This window comes from Furipterus horrens, unplaced genomic scaffold (assembly GCF_987537825.1).
Source record: "Furipterus horrens unplaced genomic scaffold, mFurHor1.1.pri manual_scaffold_1, whole genome shotgun sequence".
In the NCBI taxonomy this organism is placed as follows: Eukaryota; Metazoa; Chordata; class Mammalia; order Chiroptera; family Furipteridae; genus Furipterus; species Furipterus horrens.
This window is the reverse complement of record NW_028327171.1, coordinates 211,115,394-211,141,149: the sequence shown is the minus strand read 5'-3', so window position 1 is coordinate 211,141,149 and position 25,756 is coordinate 211,115,394. Positions and strand designations below refer to the sequence as shown.

Below are 25,756 nucleotides of genomic sequence, written 5' to 3'. Positions count from 1 at the left end.
GATGGTGTGCCATTGCCAGAGATATTGGAAAGGCGATATTTGAATGCCTAGTTATTTTCACCAAGAACTAGACACTTGTTGTAAATCAATGAATCAAGTAAAGCCATTTAGCCAGTTACTCCAATTTTTGCAGAAGAAAGAAAATTTGGGAGACTTCCGGCCAAGATGGAGGCTTAGACGGACACGCTAGGTCTCCCTCTACAACTAGAGAGGAATACAACTACTTCAAAACAAAGGATAACTAGAAATTCCAGAAAATAAAACTACACGGAAGCCCAACATATGAAGTTATAAACCAGCGGTGCCATTTGGGCAGGTAAGAGTTAAAGAGGGCAGTGCTGTTTGCAGTCGCACCTGGGACAGCGGCGGGGCGGCGAGGAATCCCGGATCCGTCAAGCCCCTGGCGGTGCGCGACCCTGCCGCTGGGGAAAGCAGCCACCGCATCGCCTTGAACAGTGAGGCCCAGGGGGGCGGGAGGACAGATCCCGGTCTCCTAGCTGAATAACTGTGTGAATCCATCTTGGACCCCCGCCCCCAAAGAAAGCGCCACAGGGCTGCGAAATAGGTCGCGGACAGGCGCCGGTCGCTGACTTGTGACGCGTACACAGGCACCGCCCCCAACAGCCGGCCCAAGAAAACAAAACGCATCTGTCAAAATGAGGCAGACAACTATAGAAATCCCGGTGACACAGCTCACCAGGCAGCAGATAGAGAACCTGACAGATGAACAGATAAGAAACCTGTCAGAGGCTCAGTTCTGGGCCATTGTTATCAGGTGGCTTACAGAATTCACAAAAGAGCAGGAAAAAGATAAGAAAGAAGCGAAAAACATTCATAACGAAAGGAACAAAACCGCATACGAGACAGATGGTGAGGAAAAAAAATCCAGAGTTCATTTCAACAAACCGGAATATGGAGAAGGAACAAGCAGTCAACCAATGCAGCGAGAGGAAATGGGAAGCAACAACGAAAGGATCAGAAACCTCTGGGACAGCTATAAAAGGCCCAACATAAGAATCATTGGTTTGCCAGAGAGTGAGGAAGATGAACTAGAACTTGAAAAATTGAGTGAAAATATAATAAAGGAGAACTTCCCAGACTTGGGGAAGGGAATAGACTTGCAGGTCCAGGAAGCAAGGAGAGTTCCCAAGAGACTGGACCCAGGGAGAACCACTCCAAGACACATTATAATCAAAATGTCAAAAATTAAAGATAAAGAGAGAATCTTAAAAGCAGCAAGAGAGAAGAAAAGAATTATGTACAAAGGGGTCCCAATTAGACTATCAGCTGACTTCTCAAGGGAGACCCTACAAGCAAGAAGGGACTGGCAAGAAATATTCAAAGTAATGAAAATCCAAAACCTACAACCACGAATACTCTATCCAGCGAAATTGTCATTCAGAATAGAAGGACAGAGAAAGTGTTTCCAGGACAAAATAAAACTGAAAGAGTTCATTAGATCCAAACCACTGTTATATGAGATGTTAAAGGGACTGGTTTAAAAAACAGAAGCTAGGGAGATGAAACAAAGGCAAACTAAACAGGCAACGAGAGTGGAAAAGGAACTGTGGGTACGGGAAGCATATTGGGGGGAGGTCAACAGGGAGGGGGAGTGGGGAGAGGGAGGGAGATGATATAGGAATTGGGGATCATGGTAGGAGGGAATGGAATAGACGGAGAGAGGTTGGGAGGAACTGTATGCACAACTAATGGACATAATCTAAAAGGGGGGGGACAACTGGAGGGAGGGGGGCCACCGGGTGGAGGGGAGCAGAGGGAAGGGAAATTGGCACAAATGTAATATTTTAATCAATAAAACACATTAAATCTGAAAAAAAATAGAAAGAAAGAAAATTTGGAAGTTTCTTCCAAATATAACAGAAGTATGTGATAAATTTTCAGGTGAAGATATGTATTTTAGTGAAAATGTTTCAACTACATGGATATTTGATTGCCTCTAGTAACAACTCTGAAGAAATAAAAATCTAAATAGTATTTTATTATGAAATAAAGTTTTAATGGATTTCTGCTAAACTTATTTTTATGTTTAAGCATTTTCTTAATTATTTTTAGATCTTTTGCTATATGTGAAAGCAATAATTTGTAATTCAGATGAATAAAATACATTCATCCATCAGATATGAGCGTATTTATGCAAAGAACAATTTTGAGTCATTGACAAATTTGGAGAAAACTGAAACCATAATGTTATTTATTACTGTGATAGACTAATACAATAATGTAGTTTTAAATTTATAAAAAATACAGTGTTGGTATTGGATATTTTAAAGTTGCTAGAAACGTAGATTTAAAAGTTCCCAAATCAAATAAAATGGGACAACTGTAATAGAACAACAATAAATTTTTTAAAATTTGTGACTATGTATGGTGATGAATGTTAACCAGACATTGTGGTGATCATTTTGCAATATATACAAATATTGAATTATTGTATTATACACTTGAAAATAATATAATGTTATGTGTCAATTATACCTCAATAAAAATAAATTTAAATTTAAAAAATACAATAACGTAATTTAAAAATATCAATTCATTACTTTTTCATCTTTCATACCTTAACACTTATTTTATTTTTATTTCAAATTTCTTTTAATATTTTTACTGGCATAATTAATCTATGAAGTTCAATTAAAGAAATTTTTCACTGCCTGCATTTTTTTCTTGCCATAGTAACTTTTTCAAGATTATTACTGAAAATATTTTTTTACATACAGGATGGTGTTAATAAAAGATCTGGTCCAAGTACCAGTATGACAGTTCCATCACAGACAAGACTGCGTCTCTTCTTTTGTGAAATATTTCTTCTTGCTCTTTTCTTCTTCTGTTCTTCCACCTCTAGCTCTTCCAGGAAGGAGTGAGAAAGGGATTTAAAGAAAGGACCAGCCTTCTCTGTCTGCTCGCCTGTCCAGTTGGAATCTGTTTGATCCTCTAGATCCCCAGGGAAACACATGTTCAGAGACGCCCTTTCCCGTGGCCCCAGGACTGGGCTTCCAAGGAGGCCCTTCAGGAGCTCCACTCAACATAGCTTTCCAATGTGGCTGATGTGGTTTGGGCCATAATTTGTCACTCTCATCTCAGCTTGTGTTAGGAAGGACATCCCACAGCCTTCCATGCTGGGCCTCCTTATGTTGGCTGACCACCCTCTTGGGGAAGAAACAAGCCTTGTTGTATTGTGCCCACTCGTTGGCAGCCGTCCGTCTCGAGAGACGATGGTGTAGCTTCTTAAGAGTCTATCTGCACCGCCGAGAATGGCTGTGCAGTCCGACTCGGGAGTGACACGGTATCTGTCTCCTCCCGTGTTGAATCGACATCTTGCGATGACGCTGGAGTGTCCTCTCCAGTGAAGCTGAAGCTACAGAGCCTGGGCAGGGTGATATGGAGGGTCTGCTGTTGCCCATGCAGCAGACCCCCCCCCCCCTCTCTTCGCAGCTGAGGGATCCAAGGGAAAGACGGAGTCAATACAGCTTGGCTTCAGGTGCGCCGCAAGAGTTGCTGGTGTTGACTACAACGTCAAACCGCCTTAGGGACTCCGGCTCCGGATTTTCTGTCGGGGTTTACTCCCTTAGCCTTTCCCCTGAAGAGGTATGCCGCAAGGCAGCGGAGGTTTTTTGGAGTCAGAGTTTTCCTTCTCTGATGTGCTCTGACTGGAAGATCGAACCAGCGACACTTAGCTTGCAGGCCAACGCTCAATCCATGTGCCCACTAAGCCAAAGGAAAACCCACAAATCCTTGCCTTCCCAAACATCAGGAGCAAAGGCCACCTGAGCATTGTCTGTTCTTCTCCGGCTTACAGGACTCCTTAGAGCAGCAGGCACGTGCCTTGATGTTCATGCACACCCCAACTCTAGAATGTACCTATGACGTTTATCCACACACAGTGCTTTGCCCCACTGTGGCCCCAAATGGGCATAGAAGGTTTTCTGCAGCATGAGTTTCTATCTGGAGTATAATGCTAACCTCCCATTCTTGCTCACAATCCCAGTCTTGCTCAGTGTTTCGGGGTATTAGTTTTCATTTTTGTCCAGTTGTTTGATTTTGAGGCTCACTCATTAGGCTGTTTGATCTGTTCTGCAACTGTTAATCTACTGGCTAAGCCAGTAGGGCAATGAGGGTCTCAGAGTTGTTATGATCAGCTCTTTATGTCCAGGGGGTAAGCTCTTACACACTTACATCAACATGAGAGAGATTTTCTCTCTCTCTCTCTCTCTCTCCTCCCTCCCTCTCTCTCTCTCTCTCTCTCTCTCTCTCTCTCTCTCTCTCTCTCTCTCTCTCTCTCTCTCTCTCTCAGGACTAACATTCCAGGAGTCCTCTCCCACAGGGACAAGAGTATCAGTGACTGGTGGACTGCTGTGGACTCAGGCAGACTTTTTGGCTTCTGTAGCCAGCTCCAGTTTCATCACTCTGCTTTCTCTGTGAAATAAAAGATGAGACTGTCTATCAAGGGCAAGAGGAGATACAAAAGGATGGGCAATTTAAAAAGTATGGAGGGGTTTTGAAAAGCTTTTTTTAAAAAAAAACGTGAAGATTGGGAGAGCAGGCTAATAGGGGAGAACACATCTAATTATGTAAGACGTTGAGCGCCTAGCATGTACCAAACGCTAGCCAATAGGGGGCAGTGCTGAGGCCATGGGGCTGGCAGGGGTAAACCGCAGTTACCCAGCGACGTCACTGCAGGCGGGCTGCGTGCTCATGAGCGGATACAAGGAATTTCTGAGATTTTCCCCCCTCAAATTGTCTCTAGGCACCTCACTTTTGAAATCAGAAAGATGGAAAAGAACACAGGACAATAAGCTAAAGATATAAAATAAAATGAAGTGTTCATTTTTTTCAATGTGTTCTTTTCTTTGAATAGTTATCTGGCTTCTTAGACATCTCTATATCCACACATTTAGGGATTTATATATGTATCTATATACCTAAATACATTTTTATATATTTATATTTATGCAGGGTTTCTCTGTGCTGAATTTAAAAATTAAAGTTTCCAGTTACGCTCTAGGGAGCCTATCGCATAGATTAAAAACATAAGTTTTATAGCTCTCGGGTAGATAATTGGTAGAAAAGCTCTAATGTTTTAAGGACAAATGCTCGCTTTTCAAATAGGCTTCCTTTCCTACACCTCACAGGTGTATATAGAACACACCATAGTCTCTTCTTAAATGCAGCATGGAGCCTCTGCTATTTTTAGTCTTCTGATTCTCTTTTCAACGGCTCAGTCCACAGCTTGACATAGCTTTGGAAATGATTCCTTGGTGGGCTTAATATATTTCATAAAGGATCGAAAATAAAGTTCCTTTTATTTTCACGCTTCTCTTGTGAGTTTTCCACACCCAAAGTCAAAGTAAATAACAACAATTTCGTGTCCTGTAAATGAACAAGATAGTCACTGTTTCCCTCATTTGCTTTTTATCAACAATGAGCGCAGCATGTTTTATTTTCACGCACAGGGAAGAACACGCAGAACTCGCAAGTAGATTTCTTAAATGACAAACGATATTGTTACGGGGATGCTATGTGTTCCTGGGTGACCCCCTGGGCTTCGCAGGGGGCATTTTCCTGTGCGAGTCATCGCACATTACTTTCAGTTGACATTTCATGTAAAGGATGTAATTTTCATTTCCACAGAGCGATAATTTGCAGAGAAGCATCCTAATAGGAGGTCAGCAGTTACACTCTAAACCTCCTGCCTACTGATACATTTTCTTCTACGTTTGGCAGAAATCGCCTCAATTACCTGTGCTTTCCCTTTCCAAAATTGTCTGTTATATGTGTCTTCAAACTGAAAAATATAAAAATGAGGAAGCTCATCTTCCTGTAAGCAATGCGTAACCAGAGTTATTCAGATGAAAGGGATGCTTTCCCGGATTGAGAGGGTCTAGAAATACGAAGTGAGAAAAAAAAGAGACCGAGTAAACAATAGCAAGAATATGGGCTCTGGAAGAATAAAAAAAGACTTCATTTGCTGGGAGCATCTAGAATAAAATCGGTGCCCTGCCCTTCCACTAGACGGCCTCGTTCTGGCACCCACCGTTGTGGGCTTTGAAGCGGGGAGCCCAGGCAAGTTGAAAGGGCCAAGTTGTATCTGCATCAACTCCTACCCCCGTATCCACGGCTCCATGTGCTCCTCAGAAACCTCTGCTCAAGGACAGAGTTCACGTCCAAGAGGGCATGGTGGGAAAACTTGAAGATTAGGATCTGGTTCTGATGTTTTATACTTTGATCTGAAAGGTTGCTAGATGAGTGTACACATTTGTCAAAACTCATTGAATCGTGCCCTTCAAAGCAGTGTTTTATTATTTGTGTCTTAGGTCTCAGTAAACATCATTGTCAAAGTAAAAAATGAACTTTGAGCTATAAAAATGGCAAAGTATATCAAAGTATATGGAATGTGTGTGTCATACAGTGCCATTCTGTAGCATATTCCTGATATAACCTAGAATAATATACTTCTCTCTTCTGGTAATAAAAAATTAATATTCAGAATTTAAAACAAAACAACAAAAGCTTGGTTCCAGTTTTAGTGCCACCATTGAAATTAATTTCTGACTTTTTCTTTTCTCATCCACAATGAGAATTATATCTGTTTTATTAAGACCATAAGGTGGTTGTGAACATCACAAGAAAAATATGTACGAAAGAACTTTATAAAGTGACTAATAAATGTTTAAATTTGTAACCTATTTACTATCTAATGAGATGCAAAGCCCTTTCTTATTTCGGAATCAATCTCATTCACCCTATAGCCTCCAGGAGCTATCACAACATAATGAATATGTGCTAGTGCTCAATAAATATTTGTTGATTAAATAAACTGAAGAAGTGTTTGTTGAGTACAAACTATTACCAGGGACTTCAGGTATAAAGGGGAATATATATATATAATCAAAATTCTATATTAAAAAATCACACATGTAAGTTAATTAGCTATCTGAGAGGAATGCCACTTGAACAACACCAACAAGGATTGAAGTGGAAAGAAATGGACTTTCTTAGCACTTGGAAAGGGACAAGATCCTCAGAAAAAATAGGTAAAAGTACATATTAGTAATGAGGATTCAACTATCCAAGGTAAAAATTGATTGCAAAGACCAGAAAGGACCATTCATTTAGCCCTAGTCAGATCTCTCTCTCTCTCTCTCTCTCTCTCTCTCTCTCTCTCTCTCTCTCTCTCTCTTTCTCTCTCTCTCTCCGTATACACACACACAGAAAACTTTTCTTTGTATCTCTGAATAATACTAAGAAACATGGACAGAGAAAAGCAAAGTTATTTGAAAAAATATTAGTAAATTATTGATTTTATAACTTTATGATTTCCCCAGGTTGTCATCAAAGATCATAGAAATATTGTCAATAGGTACTCTATATAGAAAACCTCTAGAAAACGTTATTTTTCAATTGCATTACAAAATACATGTATATTTCCTTTTTAAGAAAAAAAAAAAAAAGAAGAAGAGGTCCTTCTGGGAATGAGTGGAACAACTCTCTTCTGTTGTCCAAATGCTGGGACCTCTGGCTAAGGAGTTAGAACTGAGGGACTGGGACAGTGACAAAAGCCCCTGGAGTGCTCAAAATTCAGTTCAATGAGGACATTGCATGTGGAGAATGGCTTCCTCAAGGTCACCAGAAGGATTTCCAACAAGGAACTTCTTTCACTTTAAACTAAGAAACATCCCTATTATCAAGGAAATGTCTGGAAATGCCCATGCTTAGCTGTGCTCTGACAAAACCCTTTAATGTGGAACACAAACATGTACATTTTGGTCTGCTAACGATTTAGTGCAGGGTAAAAAGTATCATTGATTACCATCTGTGTGAAAAGCCATATATATATATATATATATATATATATATATATATATATATATATATTGTTTTTTTCCAAGCAGATTGGGTTTCTGAGACATTCTATTCATGTCAACACAAATATTAGGAATAACTCAGACAGCTATTAAAAATCTGAAACTGACTCAAAATGAGAGCAGGTCATTTGGTTTATGGACCCACCTGCCTTATGGAAATAAACCTGCTATGTCTTCTTTAGCCATAAAGACAGTGTTATGGCCTGGCAGTTATCTCTTTTCCAGAAAAGAATCTAAATCTTGGATTTGACAGGTTGTTCTTTAAAGCAAAACTGGGTTGGGAATTAGGAAATGGAGGTAGTTTACAAATACACTAGAGCTGACATTGGCCTTTGGGGTCCCAATTAGGAACACCGGGCTTTATGCTCCCCCATGGGTGCCTCTGCACATCTTTGGTAAATATAAAAGCCTTGGTTGATATGTTCCCCAGTCAGTCTGTCGGAGCAAATTAGAGTGACTTCTCCAGACCTCTATTCCCATGTAAGCCTGCTATCCAGAGAGAGTAACTCCTACCTTTTGTAAAGAATGTTGGCACAGTCAGAGGATGTTCTAAAGTGTGATTTACAAGCGCTATTCACTTCAAGTCTCCCATTCATCACCTCCCCCAACAACAAAAGACATGCCTGTGTAAATGAATGTTCACTGGCCCCATGATAGTCTCCCGGGAGCCCATTTGGTTTGGATAAACGTTCATGAAATCGAAAGTTTTACAAAATAAAATGCTTTTTAAAATGAGGCTGGCAACCTCTCAAGGACAGCATTTTTGGAAAGACTGCGCATACTTCCAGATTTGAATTAACTGGGGAAGTCTGCACAGGCAGCTCCTAAGCTCTGCATCACCTCTAAGAACAATGCATCATACTCTTTCCTCCCGAGTGGAGTCTGGCTGTCTGCACAGCTAACAGAATTTCAGAGCCAGCAACACGTTTTTCTGCTTTGAGGGGCTGGGAATTCGGTTTTCCCTCAGGGTTCCAGTCTGAAGATTTGAACTGTTTAATAGATAATATCTCATTTCTTTTCTTTGAAGGGGAAATCATTTATAGGAATTTGAGGCTAGTGAGTATTGTACTCATTACTTTCGAGGGGTGGGGAGGCTGAAGAATCAGTATTGTGCTAAATGATCCCTGAGACTCTCATTGTCTCCAGGTCTTTTTCCAGTCTATTCTTCTTGTGCTGGATATTTCTTTATCTCAAGGAATGCCTGTAAACTCTTTGAGATCTTCATGTCACTGACCACTTTGTTATACAGGTTAGTGTCATGAAATTAATGTCAGACTTAAAGTGAAAAGACCCATTTAAAAAAAATTTTTTTAAGTATATTTTATTGATTATGTTGTTACAGTAGTCTCATTTTCTTCCCTTTGCTTCCCTCTGCCCGGTACCCCCCCTTCCCTCCAGCAATCCCACCCCCCTAGTTCATGCCCATGGGTCGTGCATATAAGTTCTTTGGCTTCACCCTTTCCTATATTATTCTTAACTTCCCCCTGTCTACTTTGCACCAAGCAATTATACTTCTTAATCCCTGCACCATTTCCCCATTTCTCCCTCTTCCCCCTCCCGGCTGATAACCCTCCAAATAATCCCCATACTTATGATTCTGTTCCTATTCCAGTTGGCTTAGTTGAATTTTGTTTTTATTTTTTAGATTCAGTTGTTGATAGTTGTGAGTTTGTTGTCATTTTAATGTTCATAATTTTGATCTTCTTTTTCTTAAGTAAGTCCCTTTGACATTTCATATAATAATAGCTTGGTGATGATGAACTCCTTTAGCTTTACCTTGGGTAGGAAGCACTTTTTCTGCCCTTCCATTCTAAATGATAGCTTTGCTGGATAGAGTAATCTTGGTTGTGGGTCCTTGCTTTTCATCACCTTGAATACTTCTTGCCAGTTGCTTCTTGCCTGCAAAGTTTCTTTTGAGAAATCAGTTGATAGTCTTATAGGCATCCTTTTGTAGGTAACTCTTTCCTTTTCTGTTGGTACTTTTAAGATTCTCTCTTCATCTTCAACCTTTGGCATTTTAATTATGATGTGTCTTGGTGTGGTCCAGCTTGTTTGGGACTCTCTGTGCTTCCTGGACTTGTATGTCTATTTTCTTCACCAAATTTGGGGAGTTTTCCTTCATTATTTTTTCACATAGGCTTTCAATTTCTTGCACTTCCTCTTCTCCTTCTGGCACCCCTATGGTTCAGATGTTGGCATGTTTAAAGGTGTCCCAGAGGTTCCTAAGCCTCTCCTCATTTTTTTCAATTCTTGTTTCCTCATTCTGTACTGGTTGACTGTTTTTTTCTTCCTTATGTTCCAAATCATTGATTTAAACCCTGGTTTCCTTCCCTTCACCATTGGTTTTGTGTCGATTTTCCTTCGTTTTATTTAGCATAGCCTTCACTTTTTCCCTTATGTGTTTGCCATCCTTAAGCATATCTGTCAAGCCTGTGAGCATCTTTATCACAAGTGTTTTGAACTCTCCAACTGTTAGGTTGGGTATCTCCTCATTTGTTATCTTGGCTATCTTCTCATTGCTTAGTTCTCCCACTGGAACCTTAATCCATTTCCTCTTTTGGGCCATACTTCTCTGTCTCCTCATCTTGACAGGCTCCTGTGTTTGTTTGCCTCTGTGTCTTAGGTAGAGTTGTCGCACCTGTTATGTTGTAATGAGCGGAGCCTTAGGTATTCATCAGTACAGAATAACCCATTTCACCACGTTGTGGTGCTGTGTGTGTGGGCGGGGGTCTGAGAGAGAACAATGCCACTTGCTCAGCACTCGCCCCCTTTTCCAGACACTTTTCCCACTTCCATATGGGATTGGCGCCTCTCTAGCTGCTGCCCTGGACATTTTTCCCAGAGTGAGTGGGTCTGCAGATGTTCTAGGACCATGGGGTCTTTTAAACAAGCAGACTCTGCTGAGAGACTGGCAGTTTCTTCCTCAGCCCCAACCCCCACTCTTTTGCACAGTCAGAAGCAATAAAGCTTTATTTTTCCCAGCTCTGGGACCATGAGCTGCACGGTCTGGTGTGGTGCTGGGAGCGCTCCCAGGTGTCCCTCCCAACTTTTAAATGTGTGACTGTGCTTTCCACCAGCCTGCCGCCACCGCCACTGCCTCCACCACCACACCACATCCTCTCCACCCCAGCTTCACTGCTCCTACCTGTCTGGGTGAGTATTTCTTCTTTGTTTCTTTGTTTGTTGGACTTCCATGCAGCTCAATTTTCTGGAACTTCTGGTTGTCTCTAGTTTTGAGATAGTTGTGCTCCTTCTTAGTTGTGGAGGGAGATGCAGCATGTCATCTGTCCAGGCCTCCATCTTGGCCAGAAGTCTGAAAAAACTCATTTTTTTATTTCTACCATTAATTGGGTACCAGACACTGTGTAGCTTGCCTAACTGCTCTGACATTTCATTTTATCATCCATTCATTTGCTCATTCATTTAAGAACAAGTATTCTTTGCATGTTTACTCCAGGCCAATAAAATAATGACCATAACAGATTGTAATAACTGGCCTCCTAGATGACCATCATCAATTTCTTCCCTCTCCTATGCTTAATCCTTTTCTGCATTGCAAGATGAAATCAATTTCACCTCCCTGAAAATCTACATAGGCTCTATAACTGCTTGACCAATAGAATACAATGGAATTGATCTGGTGCCAGATTACAGGCCCAGGCTTTAAAAGACCATAGGCTTCTATTTCCTATCTCTTGGAACTTCAACTTGTAGAATCTTGAGCCAACCATGTAAGAATTCCAACTATCCTGCCGCCCATGAGGAAACACAAACTAGCCATGTGGAGAAGCCATGGGAAGAGAGAAAAAGAGAAGAACAGGGGCTGGGGGCAGAGAGGCAGGGATGGTCAGTCTCTGGCAGCTCCAGCCCCAGCACCATACTATGTACAGATGTCTTCAAATGAATCCAGTCTTATGAGACATTTGACTTCAATCATTTGAAATACCCAAAGAGTGAATTTCCCAGTGGAGCCCATTATTTCCCAGAACTAGAGGATATAGTAAGAAATTGGTCATTAAAGCAGCTAAGCTTTAGGCTGGTATCTATATAGCAATAGATGATGGGATTACATACTCGCTGCCTTCCCGGAACCTCAAGTTTAGTGAGGACAACAGGAGACTAAGCAATGATCACAAATAGATGGTGTGAAGTTACATTGCAATGTGTGTCATTGAGGGAAGGTGTATGGGACTATGAATATATAACAGAGGGTCAGGACCATGTCTGGGGTCAGGGTAAGCTTCTGTGAGACATTGATATTTGGGTTGCAATCATAGAGGATAGATGTCATGCAACTAAACAAAGAGAAGTGGACCTTATTTGCATAAGGATTGTGTTCCATGCAAAGGGAGCAGTATGTCAATGGCCCCGAGCTGGAGATGACCAAGATGCATTCAGTGGACCGGAGGAAGAGTAGTGCACCTGGAGGGCAGTGAATGGCAGGAGATACAGTCAACCAAGGATAAGGGAGGGAGGGCCAATCATGCCACATCCTGTGCAGAGTTAGGAATATGTTTTTACTGCAATGACAAGCACTTGAATTATTTTAGCTGGAAAGGTAACAAAATCAATTTAGCCACCCATCAAAAGACATGCTTCCCCAACAGGGTTGCTTTTTGCCTCAAGTGTTGTAACATATATGCAAGTGCTTTGTAAAGCCAAAAGTATTGTAAAATGAAAAGTATTACACAAAATAATTATTAAGTTTTAGTGAGTTCCCAAAGAAAAAGCCAGATATTAAAACCCAGGGTTGAATAGTATACTTTCAAAACGTAGTCAGAATAAAATGTTGACTTTCTATAAAAGGCTGACCAGTTCCATTGAAACTAATTATAGCTTTCTTAATTTAATTTTTTTAATGGACTTAAAATAATTTACTGTTCATATCTACTTATATGCATGTCCTATCTATCCTGTTGAGAGTTTTTTTGCTGAGTAAAGATGACTTATCAATTTACATTATTTAGCTTAAGGTTTTATATGTTTATAATTTTCTTAGTTTAGGTAAAATGTCAGGCTCATCTAGAAATTCCATCATTGGAATTTACTTGAACAAACAGACCAGAAGGACTTTCTGTAGCACTTTCAAGTCTTCTTGCTCAATGAAAGTGAGATACATGTGAATAACACTTGGTCAGTGTCTCGAGAGGCTTGCAGATCTCTTGAAAAGTAAAACACTGATGCAAATAAGTATGTTGTAAATCTGAGAGTATTATGTCATGAAAGAAATGAAGTCGGCGGCAGCCGTCCGTCTCGAGAGACGATGGTGTAGCTTCTTAAGAGTCTATCTGCACCGCCGAGAATGGCTGTGCAGTCCGACTCGGGAGTGACACGGTATCTGTCTCCTCCCGTGTTGAATCGACATCTTGCGATGACGCTGAAGCTACAGAGCCTGGGCAGGGTGATATGGAGGGTCTGCTGTTGCCCATGCAGCAGACCCCCCCTCTCTTCGCAGCTGAAGGGTCCAAGGGAAAGACGGAGTCAATACAGCTTGGCTTCAGGTGCGCCGCAGGAGTTGCCGGTGTTGACTACAACGTCAAACCGCCTTAGGGACTCCGGCTCCGGATTTTCTGTCGGGGTTTACTCCCTTAGCCTTTCCCCTGAAGAGGTATACCGCAAGGCAGCGGAGGTTTTTTGGAGTCAGAGTTTTCCTTCTCTGATGTGCCCTGACTGGAAGATCGAACCAGCGACACTTAGCTCGCAGGCCGACGCTCAATCCACTGAGCTAAACCAGCCAGGGCAAAAAGAAATGAAGTAGACTTAAAACAAACCCAATGTCCCTGAGTAGGTAAACTGATAACTGAACTGGAATTCATATGATGGAATATTACTCAGCAATAAAAATAAGTAAATTACTGATATGCATGTCAACATGGTTGAATCTCAAGGGCATTATGCTATGAAAACAAGGGCAGACAAATGATTACAGACTGTATACTTTTACATACATGACACCTGGGGAAAGGGGGACCTTTGGGGGTGGAGAGATCAGTGTTATCCTGGGTTAGGGATGGGAGGAAGGCTTGAATAAAAAGTATGCTGTTAAGGAATTAGGGATGGGAAGAGAGGGAACTGTTCTGAATCCTGATTGAGGTGATCATTACCTGACTTGAAACATCTGTCAAACCTCATGGAAGTATACACACTCAAAAGAAAGTGACTTATACTGTAAGGAAATTTCACAAAATAAATTTAATAATATACCTAAAAAAAACCAAAACAACAAAATATAATCAGAACCCATTTATTTCTCACCACTGCACTGAGACCACCACAGACTGGACAGTTGCTTTCTCTCTTGCTTCTCTAAGTTCTTCCCATTCACAGCCAGAGTAAGCTCTTGAGCATATAAACCAGATTTCACTCCTCTGCTCAAAACTGCTCAAAGACTCCCCATTTCATCCAGAATAAAACCAAAGTCCTTAAAATAGCCTACAAGGGCCTCTCTAATTTGCTCCTCCGCACCTCCTCTTCTAGACTCTCCAGTAGCTACCCCATTCCAGTTACACCCGCCTTCGTATTGACCCACCTGAAACACACACACCTTTGCCCTAGCTGTCATCCACCCCCTCCTTCTGCAACAGTCTCCCTGAGATACCCACTCCCATCCAGGCTTTCCTCAGTGATCACCATCCCAGTAAGGCTGAACCTGAACACTTAACTTAATGCTGGAAGGTACCCCCTCTACCCAGTACAGGATCCCCTCACTTATCGCAGGTATTTTGTTCTAGACCCCCCGCCCCCCGCGGAGTAGGAACCTTACTTTATTCTATACTCTTAAACCTACGTCACTTTAACAACATACGTATACAGTACCGCAAAATCCTGCGACAGAGCGAAAAATCTGTGATAAATAATTAAATATAGTATTTTTTAAAATCCCGCAATACAGTGAGGCCGCGATAAGTGAGCCGCGATATAGCGAGGGACTGCTGTACTTTCAATTCCATTGCTCAACTTTTATTTGAGCACTTACCTTCCACTAAACTAATTCATTTAGAGATTTTCCCCACTATTCAAAAGTAGAATGTTTCTATGAAACTTTTCATAAGCCAAAACACCACAAAGCGAAGAAGCAATTACCATTAATTTATACAGAAAAATTTCTGAGCTTTCCCAGACTCCAAAAATAACCAACCCAATTATACCAAATAACACTTAAAACCTCAAGTAACACTAACTTATAGTAAAAGCAGGAATGATATGATAAATACACATAAGCTGTGTACGCCCAACGATGCACTCAAGGAACAGACTTCCCGTTGCATCCACTACTAGGTGCCAACTTAGAGGCAACTTTGCTACCAGCAGAACCAACAGTAACTCCAGGAATTTTCAAGATTCTCCAGCTCTGCATGTAAATAGTATAAATGGTGGATGCAGGCAAAATCAGTTCACACACCAATGTCTTTCTTTTGTTCACCACAATAGACACACTTAATTATGCCCAGTTTTACACTAGGCCTAACACCCTTAGGATCTCTCTCAGGACTTTCTGGTTCCTGAGGACACATCTCGCTAACAGATGCATAGAATCAATTGAGGAAAAGCACAGAGGCTCACAGATACAGTTCAAAGCTGTGGCAGCTGGATACTGAGATGATGAGTATAAGTTCCCTGGGGAACTCTCATAAAGCGCAGTGGCTTACTGCGGACTTTCAAAAAGCAGGAGATGCCTGTATTCCTATAGGTGTGACTGCCTGTGTATCCTCCTACTAGAATGGAAGGAACAGGAGGACAAGAGTTTTTGCATAGTTTAGTTACTGATATAACCCAAGTACCTACAAAAAGGGCCTGCCATTTAATAGGAGCTTTATAAATATTTGTGGAACAGAGAAATAATTAGAAGCGATGTAAGCTGATAAAGTTTGCTGGGAACTCTTAGGACGTAGAAAAGAAGCTTTAAGGACCTATTAAAAGCACAGTTACATTTGCCCTGTGTGACCTGACACTGTCACTAGCACAGCCATGGCCTTTTTAAGTGGCAAGATTTAGAACACTTCTATTCTGAGCCCAGCTTTGTATCGAACTCATTAGGAAATCTTAAACAAGTCAGCTTCTCCCTAGGTTTCCTTTCTGTTCTATAAAATAAGGTGTTTGGAAAAAAAGCTTCTCAAGACCTGCTGTAGACTTAGGCAAGGTTCATATAGACTTTGCACATTAGCATCAGCTCAGAAATGTCTCTAAAATGCTGATGTGTGGGCACTATCTCCAAAGACTCTAATGAATTGGTTTTGTGGGGCTTAAACATTGATATATAGCCAGGAGCGAGACCCACTGACCCAAAGATCATGGTACAACCATATTCAAGAGCAGTCGCCCATGGCCGTAAGTTAATGTGTCCAGCCATGTATTTACTGTTAAAGTTGAATGGGGCTCACGTTAAGTTAATAGTATTGAAGCGTGTCTTGTTGAGTTGGCCAACATCACCAGTGCTGCTGCAGAAACCAAGGAGGCTGCACAAACAAGAATGGCCATAGCTGCACTCCGTGGAGGCTTCTCCCCATTTTTCTGCTGCCTTTGAGTGCACTGACTATTGATTTCCGAACTTCTAAAGGTGTTAAAAAAAAAACCTCACACCTCACTTGCTTCCATTCTATACCGATCCTTAAAGTTAAGCATGGCTTGCTCATGCCAACGTAGGTTAATCTGGGTCATTTTCATGTGCTCTTGGGAACTGCATAGGCTCTGTGCAGTATCCTTTCAAGTTTTAGGACTATCGTTGAATCTTGAATCTGAAACCTCAGAATCCTCACATTTTAGCCACTCAAACTTGTTCCAGAAATCAGAACCAAAATAAATGATTTCTGACTGTGTTTTGAGGCCATATTAAAATAACAGCACCTAGAGCCCTCCCACACCCTCAGGAGACCGAATTGTGATGGCCACCATCCAGGACCATCTGCTTAATGACACCTCCTTCTTCCTGTTTTCATAACTGATAGCAGCCTACATTTTGGGGAGCAGTGCCACCTCCAGAACTGAGAAACCTGGTTAAGCTAAGAAATTGGAAAAGAAAATTATAGTCTAACTAATGTTTTTGGAGGGTTTCATGATGCCATATTCTCCATTTTTAAAAATATAAACTTCCCAACTGTTTATTTTAACATGATGCACAGTAAGTTACAAATATCCCTCATTAGTTTCTGTGGAACCTCGTTGCTTAGTTGCTTTGACAGGATCAGTGGTCACTGCAATTGTAAAACACAAAAATGTTCTGCTTTGTTTTGTAACTTGAGACTCTGAGTCTCAGTAACCAGGAAATTTTTTCAACTTTGAATGCACAGGGATATTTTCATCAACTCTTAACAATCCCCCATCAGGGCCTTCTAAGACAGGGGGACAGATTGCCTGTCTCATTCCCAACTCCGTAAGAATCTGTTGTACCTTCTCTATAGGTTTGCAGGGTCTCGCATGCACAGGGAGGCTCCCTTCACTGAACCAAGCCCCCCTGCAGGACAAAGTAATCCGTTCTATAAGGAGGTGAGAACCTTGGCCCACCCAAGTATAACACTGTGCAGGTGCTGCTGGAAAATGCGGTGTATGGTAATGTTGCCTATTTTGTCTGCCTCCTGCCTGGTCAGAGAAATGTTGTTACCACCCCCCGCCCCCGCCCCATAGGTACACTAATTGCACCTCAATGGTTTGCCTGGTCTTTTGCTTGAAGCTGGCAGCTAGATCCCTAAACTCAACGGGAATATTTCCTCTCGTCATGGACATTTCCTGAACTGGGGCTGCCTTACTGGCTGGGGTGGTTGTTGCTGTGCTTTTGCTTTTCTTTGTTTTAGGGGTGGGACATCACAGGGATTTTTATCTCTTCTGCTGTCAATCACACAACTTCCTCCTCTGCACTCACATCGCTTTCCCAGGGATCCCACCTCTTAGCATCCAGACAGGTCCAGTCGCAAGCACCTGGATCTTAATCCGTGGCAACCTACATCCTCATAGCTTTGCAAAATGGCGTTCTACAGTCTCCAACCAATCATCTCGCTCTCCCACCTTCTCTGCTAGCTCCAAATTTAGTCAAGTCCTCCTAACCTCAGCTCTTCGTCCAGCTTTCTAACTTGAGCTTAAACCTCTAGCTGGGTGACCCACAGAACTGCCCACAGTAGAGGCCAGCTCACTGCATCAGCCATTTCTTTCCCTCCTTTGCCACAGCATGCTCTGCACAGTTCCTCAAACAAGCAAACTAGACCGCTTGAGGTTTTCAGCGAATGCCCTTACTCACTCAGTAGTCCCCAGCATCTAACAGAAGGACCACCCCTCCCCACAAAGAGGTAAATGTCCAACTCTGGATCTCCCATCAGACGTCTTTTTCATAAGGCAAATTTCTTCAGTCTCCTGGATGGCTCACCGATTATTGGCTGGAAACCTTGGGAGCTTCCTGGGGAAATGTGAAACCACCATCACCTCCCCCCACCACCTTACACAGAAGACAATAAAAGACATAAGAAAGATAAAGACCACTCCAGATTGGTAGGTGGTAGGCTTAATAACCAAGGGAACTTACATATGAGGCTTGTCTTGGGTGACCACAAGATGAATAGATATTCACCCCTGCCCGCCACAGCCTTAGACTTTTACACAGAGGCTTTAATGGGGTTCGGTCAGAGATTCAATCCAGATGGTCTCAACTACAGCTTACTACCTCCAGTCTGTGTCCCCGGAGTAGCTGGGAGCATGGGGAAAGCAAGCAGTATGCACATTCTGAGGATGGTGGAGGGGGTGAGAAGCCTCTGGTTGCCCCAGAGTGATTTTTACCTTTTACATTCCCATCAGCAAAAGATGAGTGATGAGAAACTGATTTTCTCTGTATCCACACCAGCTCTTAGTCTTGTTACTATTTTTTATGTCAGTCATTCTGTCAGGTGGAGAGGGAAATATTACGGCTTTAAGTTGCATGTTTCTAGTAGGTAGAACTTCTTTTCATGTGCTTGCTTGTCACCTGCAATTCGCCTTGTGTGAAGTTGCAGTTTACCCATGATTTTAGTGAAATTGTTTCTTTGCCCTTGTTTTAGTTCAATTGTTTGGTTTTTTTTTTTGTTTTTTTTTTTTACAGTCGAGTTTTGAGAGGTTTTAAAAAACATATTCCAGATGCTAGCCTTTTGTCAGCTATCTCACTGGCAAATAACTTCTTCCAGTGTGTAGCTCGTCTTTGAATCCTCCTAACGGGGTCTTCCTCATAGCAAAAGTTTTTATTCAGTAAATTCAATGAGGTTCGATTTATCCAATTTTTATTTTATAGATTGTGCTTTTGTTGCCAAATCCAAGAGGCTTTGCCCAGCCCTAGATACCAAAGATCTGCTCCTAAGTTTGGCAGTAAAAGTGTTGCAGTTTTATATTTCACATTTCAGTGTGAGACTTCTACAAAGTTCGTTTGCCTTTAAAAAGTTTCTTAATGAAAAAATTGTTTTTAAGGATCAAAATCAATAGCATAATCATCTTAATAATCATTGCTACTATCAATGTCTTTCTTCCTAAAATAACTGTCATTTTTTTGCTCAGGGAGACTCTGATGCAGGCATCGTCAGATTTCTGTGACAGCCCTTCTTTCCAGGGCCTGGGTGCTGGCCTCTCAAGGCTGTCGCTGTCATTGGTTTTGAGGTCTCTATGAGCAAGTCACTGTGAAGCCAAATAAGTTAGGTGAAGAATTGTGTGAATCAAAACCGGTGAAGTCTAAGTAAAGGGAAAGTAGCTGGGGGATCAAGGAACATTGTTACCCGGTAGAAGACAAACCAAAGTCACACCTAGGCGAGGTAGCCAAAGGAATGGTGAGAGACCAGTGGGGACTGGGGACGTGGCTATTGCCAGGAGAAGAGCATGAATCTGGGAAAGAGGTGAATAACTTTAGGGCTCAGTCTGCTGTACCCCAGAGATAAAGAGAGGGGAGGGGACAGGAATGTAGGGTGGAGAGAGATGAATGTTGTTGGAGTCGCTTCTGCTGGGCACCGGGAGCCACAGGGAAAGCTCAGAAGGGGCTAGTGGCCACTGAGACTGCGGCCGACCTTAAGGAAAACGGCAGCTGGGCAGAAGAGTTAGAGCTTTGGCCAAGCCTCCTTGTCAGATCATAAGGGGCGACGGGGAGGGACTTTCCAGCGGTGGCAGCGCGCAGTGCGCATCACTCCCCGCCGGGGAGGAGCGAGTCTCCGACAGCCCAGCGGCTGTCCCAGTCTGCGCGCCTCTGTCCTCGCGTGCGTGTCTGTCCCTGACTCTGTCCCTGACTCTGGGAGCCGGGTCCTCGCACAGCAGTTCCGGTCCTTTGCACTTTACGCCTTTCTTCTCCACGCGCCCATCGACAATGGATAGCAACTCCCTGCTCTCGGTACCGAGGTAAGACATGCTTCCCTCCTTGCGCAACCCAGTGCCCCGAAAACTCAGTTTTCCGCCCCGGGTGGCTCACGAACTTGCCCTGGGAGCACCTGGGTCTGCGCGGGGCTCCCTTGGAGCAGAGGGAGGACTCTGTACTTGCAATTAAGACGGTCCCTGGCTGGGCGAGGAGCGCTCGGGAGATGGTAGTCCCTTGGTAACCGCCCAGCGGAGCGCGGGGCTGGGTGCGGCCTGCGCACGGGAGCGGCAGGGCTAGGGGAGTTGGGGGCTGCTCTGCCTCGGGAAGCAGGAGCCGGACAGTCTGCAGACGCAGCCTGGAGAGGTTTTGCGCCTTGTAGGGAGTCCCGTTCCCCAGAGGGGAAACTACCGCCTTCGAGTCCACCTGGACCAGGGTGCGTGTCAGAGGTCGCTGGGCGGCGATGCGATGTAAGGGATGGATGGGGTGGAGTGGAGAGATGGCCTCTAAGCTCGGGGCAGAAAAGACCTTGATGCGCCCCAGTACCACCTGCCTCGGCTGCCCCCACACCCCCTGCCACGCTGCGAGTCCTCCTGAACAGCTCTCGCCACGCTCACTCCTGACTCCACCCAGCCCTGGGGTCCCCACGCTGGGAGGGTCAAGGACGCAACCTTAGACCCCGCCAGGTGGGAGCAACGTGACTCCCCCGGTTTGTGTCTGCCGCTCCTGCCGCCTTCTCTCCCTTTGCCCGTGTCCTGCGCTCCTTCTAACACGGACCGTCTCGAATTTGAGAAACTAAGATTTTTCTATTTTTACCCGCATAAACCTCAGGGGTAAACTGAGGTCTTAGCCCTCCTGGTATTCCACCAGCTGGGCGGGTGGCTTTTGCTCTGTTCATGATGGGAACGGAGCGTCCACACCGAGAACAGGGGTGCCACCGCTGGCTGGGTGACAGTGGCTCAGGGCGCCCCCCACCCCCACCCCAGCCTGCCCTGCAGCCCCACCTCTCCGAGGTATGGTCTCGTCATCCTTTCCCCTCCCCCCTGCCCCCAGCAAACATCAGGCACCGCCGGAATGAACATTTTAAGATCCCGTTCTTGGAGAGCAGCAAACCCCGGCGTCCACAGCTGGGCACACACGCAGCTGATGCCACCACCAAGGAGCCGAGGGGCCGCGGTGGGGGTGCGCCGGGAAACGGGTGGCAGAGGAGCTCGGAGACTGCTTTCCAAACTCGTTGAAGGCTGCCATCTAGAGACGTGCAGTTGTTCCTATTCTGTAACAAACCAGAGCTTTCCCAACTGCACAGGCATTTCTTCCGTTAGCACCCCTTGCTGTCCGGGTAGCAAAGCGCTCCGAAAAGGCGCGCTGCGGTTTCTAGGCTCCGCCAGGGAAAACTCTCTAACCCTGGGACCAAACAAGGTCACGCTACCACTGAGTCTTTCCATTCTGCCCTAATGCATGCAAAGGACAGGAAAAGCCGCAGCAAGACTCTTTCAAACTTAAAAACATATAGATTGGCACTGATTTTTAGGTGAAAGTGTGAGTCATTTTGAAAGTCAAGAAAACTGGGGGCTCACTTTCTATACCATGTGTTCTACTGCCTAAGGTCATTAGAATCGAGATCATGAACGGTGTGGTTCCAACATTCAATAGAGACATTTTTGATAAGAGGTTGCTTGTTTTAAATCTAGTTTTGCAGATCAATACTATTGTGCCTGATTCAGGATTGGATTCCTATTGAAAAGCTTGGACAACTTCTGAAATATTAGAAACACATTATGCCAGGGATTCCTCCATATTATGTCTATCGTGGTCCTGTAAAATGACCCTTTAAAGAGCAAACCAAATGATCCTGTCTGTATTTTGTAGTAGCCTCTAAGTGTTAATATAGATTGAACATCAGCTGAAGCCAATTAAACCTTTTGAGTATTGCTGTTTATTCACCAAGATGAATTATATTTCCACAAATCAATGTAGTAATTCAGCTATTTTAGTAGCATATTTATTTTTGTATAGAAAATTAAGTTAACTCCACTAGGTGAGTTAATCTGATCCTCCATTTTATTGCATACAAGAAATAATTACCTTTCTATAATATGTAATTGGAAGTGGTAGGTATTGATATGCAAAAACTGATCTAGAATTTTAAAATGTTGTGTAGAAATATTATATTAGTTATGCCACTTGTCCACACAATTTTGAAATTGAAAGACTTGATGACTGAAAATAAAAGCTTTTTCAAGAAAGTGACTATGATCAGGAAAAATCAAGTTGTTATCAACCAAGATTCGTGTTGTCTAGATCTGGACTATTTAAAGCAACTTTAGCTGTTCTGTTTAACAATTGGATCAAAAAAAACACAATGATTTAGTAATATATCAAGTTAATTAGAGAATATATTTTTTGTTCTGGGTTTTAGATCTCAAAGTTTTCAATGAATCAAAAATATAAATGACTGAGAATTTATTTTTAAAAATTTTTTCATTTATCATGGTGCATTTTATCTTTTCAGTGACTGAAATTTTAATTGAGCAATATTCTGCAAAGATTGATCTCAAAGTTTTATGTGATTTATATATATTAGAAACTTGGAAGCATGGGTTGTTGTTTTTTAAAGAATCATTTATGATTTTTTTGAGTTACTATACTCTATTACCTTACCTCTGTGAGACCTCCAATTAGTTTTTACTTTGAATATTTTTATTTTTAAGTGTAAAGTAAGTTATGTGGATTCCACCACAGATTTCTCAAAGTAACTGCTTATCAAAGTTAGACGGTGTCTCTAATAAGGAGGCTGAGGTGGGGAGAAAAGAAAGGTCCCCGTGTCAGTTGCATCATAGACCCAGAACCCAACTGTTTTCTAAGCAGTTGTACAGTTCAAAGAAAAAGAAAGAGGGAGTTTCTTTTTGTAGATCTCAAAGTTTAAAGACGTTTATTTGACTTACTAAGCTTACACAACTAGGTATAATGAAAATAGACAAAAACCCAAGAACTCTTGTCTAGTTGGTGTTATTGTTCTAGCACCTTGGAGGGCAAAGTGGTTTATCCCTGGCAAGGCGAAAGGCAGGCTCACTCATAACGGTAACTAGTGTGTGTATAGAAGGATTTTCGTTTCATTAAGTGTTAGCCCATACAGTAAATTATTTGCTCATTGCATCTCTGAGTTAATTAGGGTGGATAGCATCATCTCCGCTTCCCAGCTAAAGATTAAAAACATTGAAACCAAAGGAAATAAAATGAAGAAAACAATTAGTCCGTAGCAGAGCTAGATCATCCACAAAGGTCTCCTGGCTTCAGGTTGAGTTTTCTTTCTTGTAGTGATTGAAAATGCATGTGTTATTTCAAATGAGGAAAAGAGAGATTCTGGTGCACAGTTTGGACAAACACCGATATCATTAGAACGCACAGGGTCAGCCTAAAAGGAAGATCTTCTTTAAAGCCAACAAATACTGAAAAATACCATTATTTGCAAGCAGAAATAATTTGTCACCCAGACCACATCTAAGCTTGAATTTGAAGTTTAAGAAAGGTGACTTCTCTTATTTCCTAAATCATTTGCATCTTTATACTGTATTGTTTTGTTCTTTTTGTTTTGTTTGGCTTACTGGACTTTATTTCAATAATAAGGTTTTTATATTGCATTTTAAATTAGAAAATCATCAAAGATGAGCTTTTGAAAAAATTTGGTATTTTGCTTTAGATTTCTTGACAGTTTATTTTAACCAAACCTTAGTTTACCTAGCAACATTTCGTGAAAGCCCAACAGAATCTCAAGGTTTTATCTTTGAGTGTTAAATCTACAGAAAACCAACTAGTTTTTGCTTAATGGAACAAACAATCTAATCCTGTAAACTAGACTAAGGTCTTCCATCAACAGATTTTTATGGAAAAGTTATCTGTTTTCAAATTCATAGAGAAGGAGAAATTCAAAAATACGTTTACATTTCTGTGACTTATTTATCAAAAACTCTCAGAAAAGATTTATCTATCACTCCTAACAAATTGAGGCTCAGGACAGATATCAGATACTGTCTGGAGTGTAAACTTAAGCTTATTCTCTATCCCGAAAAGCATGCCCTCCTCAAGACCATGACTGATGTAGTCATATACCCCAATTCGTAATTCTCAGTGCAACACTGCCCAAGAGGTACTATTTCCTGTAGAGAATGAAACTGGGAATTAGTCAATTCCAGTGCTTGGGACACTGAGATCCCACATTGCTGCAGGGTAATGGGTACCTGGAGAAGAGATGGCAACTCTGAAGGGCATTCCCATAGAAGCAACATTATTGAAAGCCTTGAAGCCCACCCTTGCTGCTACACTTTACCTACGGATACTTTAGGGAACCTTAATCTCCATCTACATGGTTCCTTTAGTAAAATATGTGTCTGATACCAAGTAACCAATCTGTAAATGAACTATTAAAACTCATCTCATTTACTTAGAAGGGGCTGCCTTTGTACTATATTCTTTTTTTTTAATTATTTATTTATTTGTTTGTTTGTTTATTTTTAGAGAGAGGGGAAGGGAGAAAGAGAGGGAGAGAAACATCACTGTGTGGTTGCCTCTCACTCACGCCCCAAACTGGGGACCTGACGTGCAACCTAATCATGTGCCCTGACTGGGAATCGAACCAGTGACACTTGGCTTGCAGGCCGACGCTCAATCCACTGAGCCACAGCAGCCAGGGCTTTGTACTATATTCATTTTAATGGCATTAGAGCTACAAAGGCTTATAAGGAGGGGAAGAGGAAAGAGTGAGGTATTTGATATTGGGAGACGTGGAGCTTGGTCCTGTTCTGAAATTAATGTCTGTGACTGCCAGGGCAAGTTGCTTGACCTGTTGCTTCGCTGTCTCCTCCTGGACATAATGACATATACTTTGCATAGACTGGTCTTCTAGGTCCCTTTTACTTCCAGTCCTCTCTAATGTCACAGCCTTCCTTGTAGCATTGATTCTCAGCTGGACACAAAGAGATGAACATCTCCTTCTCTTGAAAGAGACAGGTGAAATCAGGGCACTTAGTCAAGGGTCCCACCCTTCCAAAAAAACAAATAGCCCTGCTTAGAGAATGGGTTGGTTTGTTTTTAGTGTCCCCCCAGGGGTAGAGCACATAGTGCTCCCAGAAGGTATAATAAAACTCACTCTTCTGTAAAGAATACAGCACAGCGATTAAGGTCCTGGTTCGGCCACTTAGTGGTTAGATAATGATGTGCATTACAGTGTTCTTCCTGATAATTTCAAGTACCCACCCGGCACCATACAGACATATTACAATATTATTTACTATATTCCCTATGCTGTCCTTTAATCTCCATGACTGTTTCGCCGCTGCCAATTTCTACTTTTAAAAAATTTTGCTAAACATATCGGAGTGACATTTGTTAATAAAATTATATAGGATTCTATAAGACACCATCTGTATATTATATTGTGTGTTCAGCACAAGTCAAGTCTCCTTCCATCACCACTTATCCCTTTACCCGATTCTATCTACCTCCACCCCCCCCCGATAATCACCATATCACTGTCTACGAGATTTGTTTCTCTTTCCCTTTGCTTAATCTCCTCACCTCTTTCACCCCGCCA

General features: G+C 42.3%; 1 protein-coding gene across 1 annotated transcript in view; it reads left to right on the top strand.

Annotated features, from left to right (window-relative positions):
* The first annotated feature begins 20,065 nt into the window (after nucleotides 1–20,065).
* The window catches only part of SPHKAP (SPHK1 interactor, AKAP domain containing), a 116,985-nt gene continuing 111,294 nt past the window's right edge, over nucleotides 20,066–25,756 (top strand). The window contains exon 1 of the mRNA XM_090284902.1: nucleotides 20,066–20,213. Within this exon, the coding sequence (XP_090141028.1) occupies nucleotides 20,182–20,213 (32 nt within the window). The 5' untranslated portion in view covers nucleotides 20,066–20,181. The remainder of the gene's footprint in view (nucleotides 20,214–25,756) is intronic.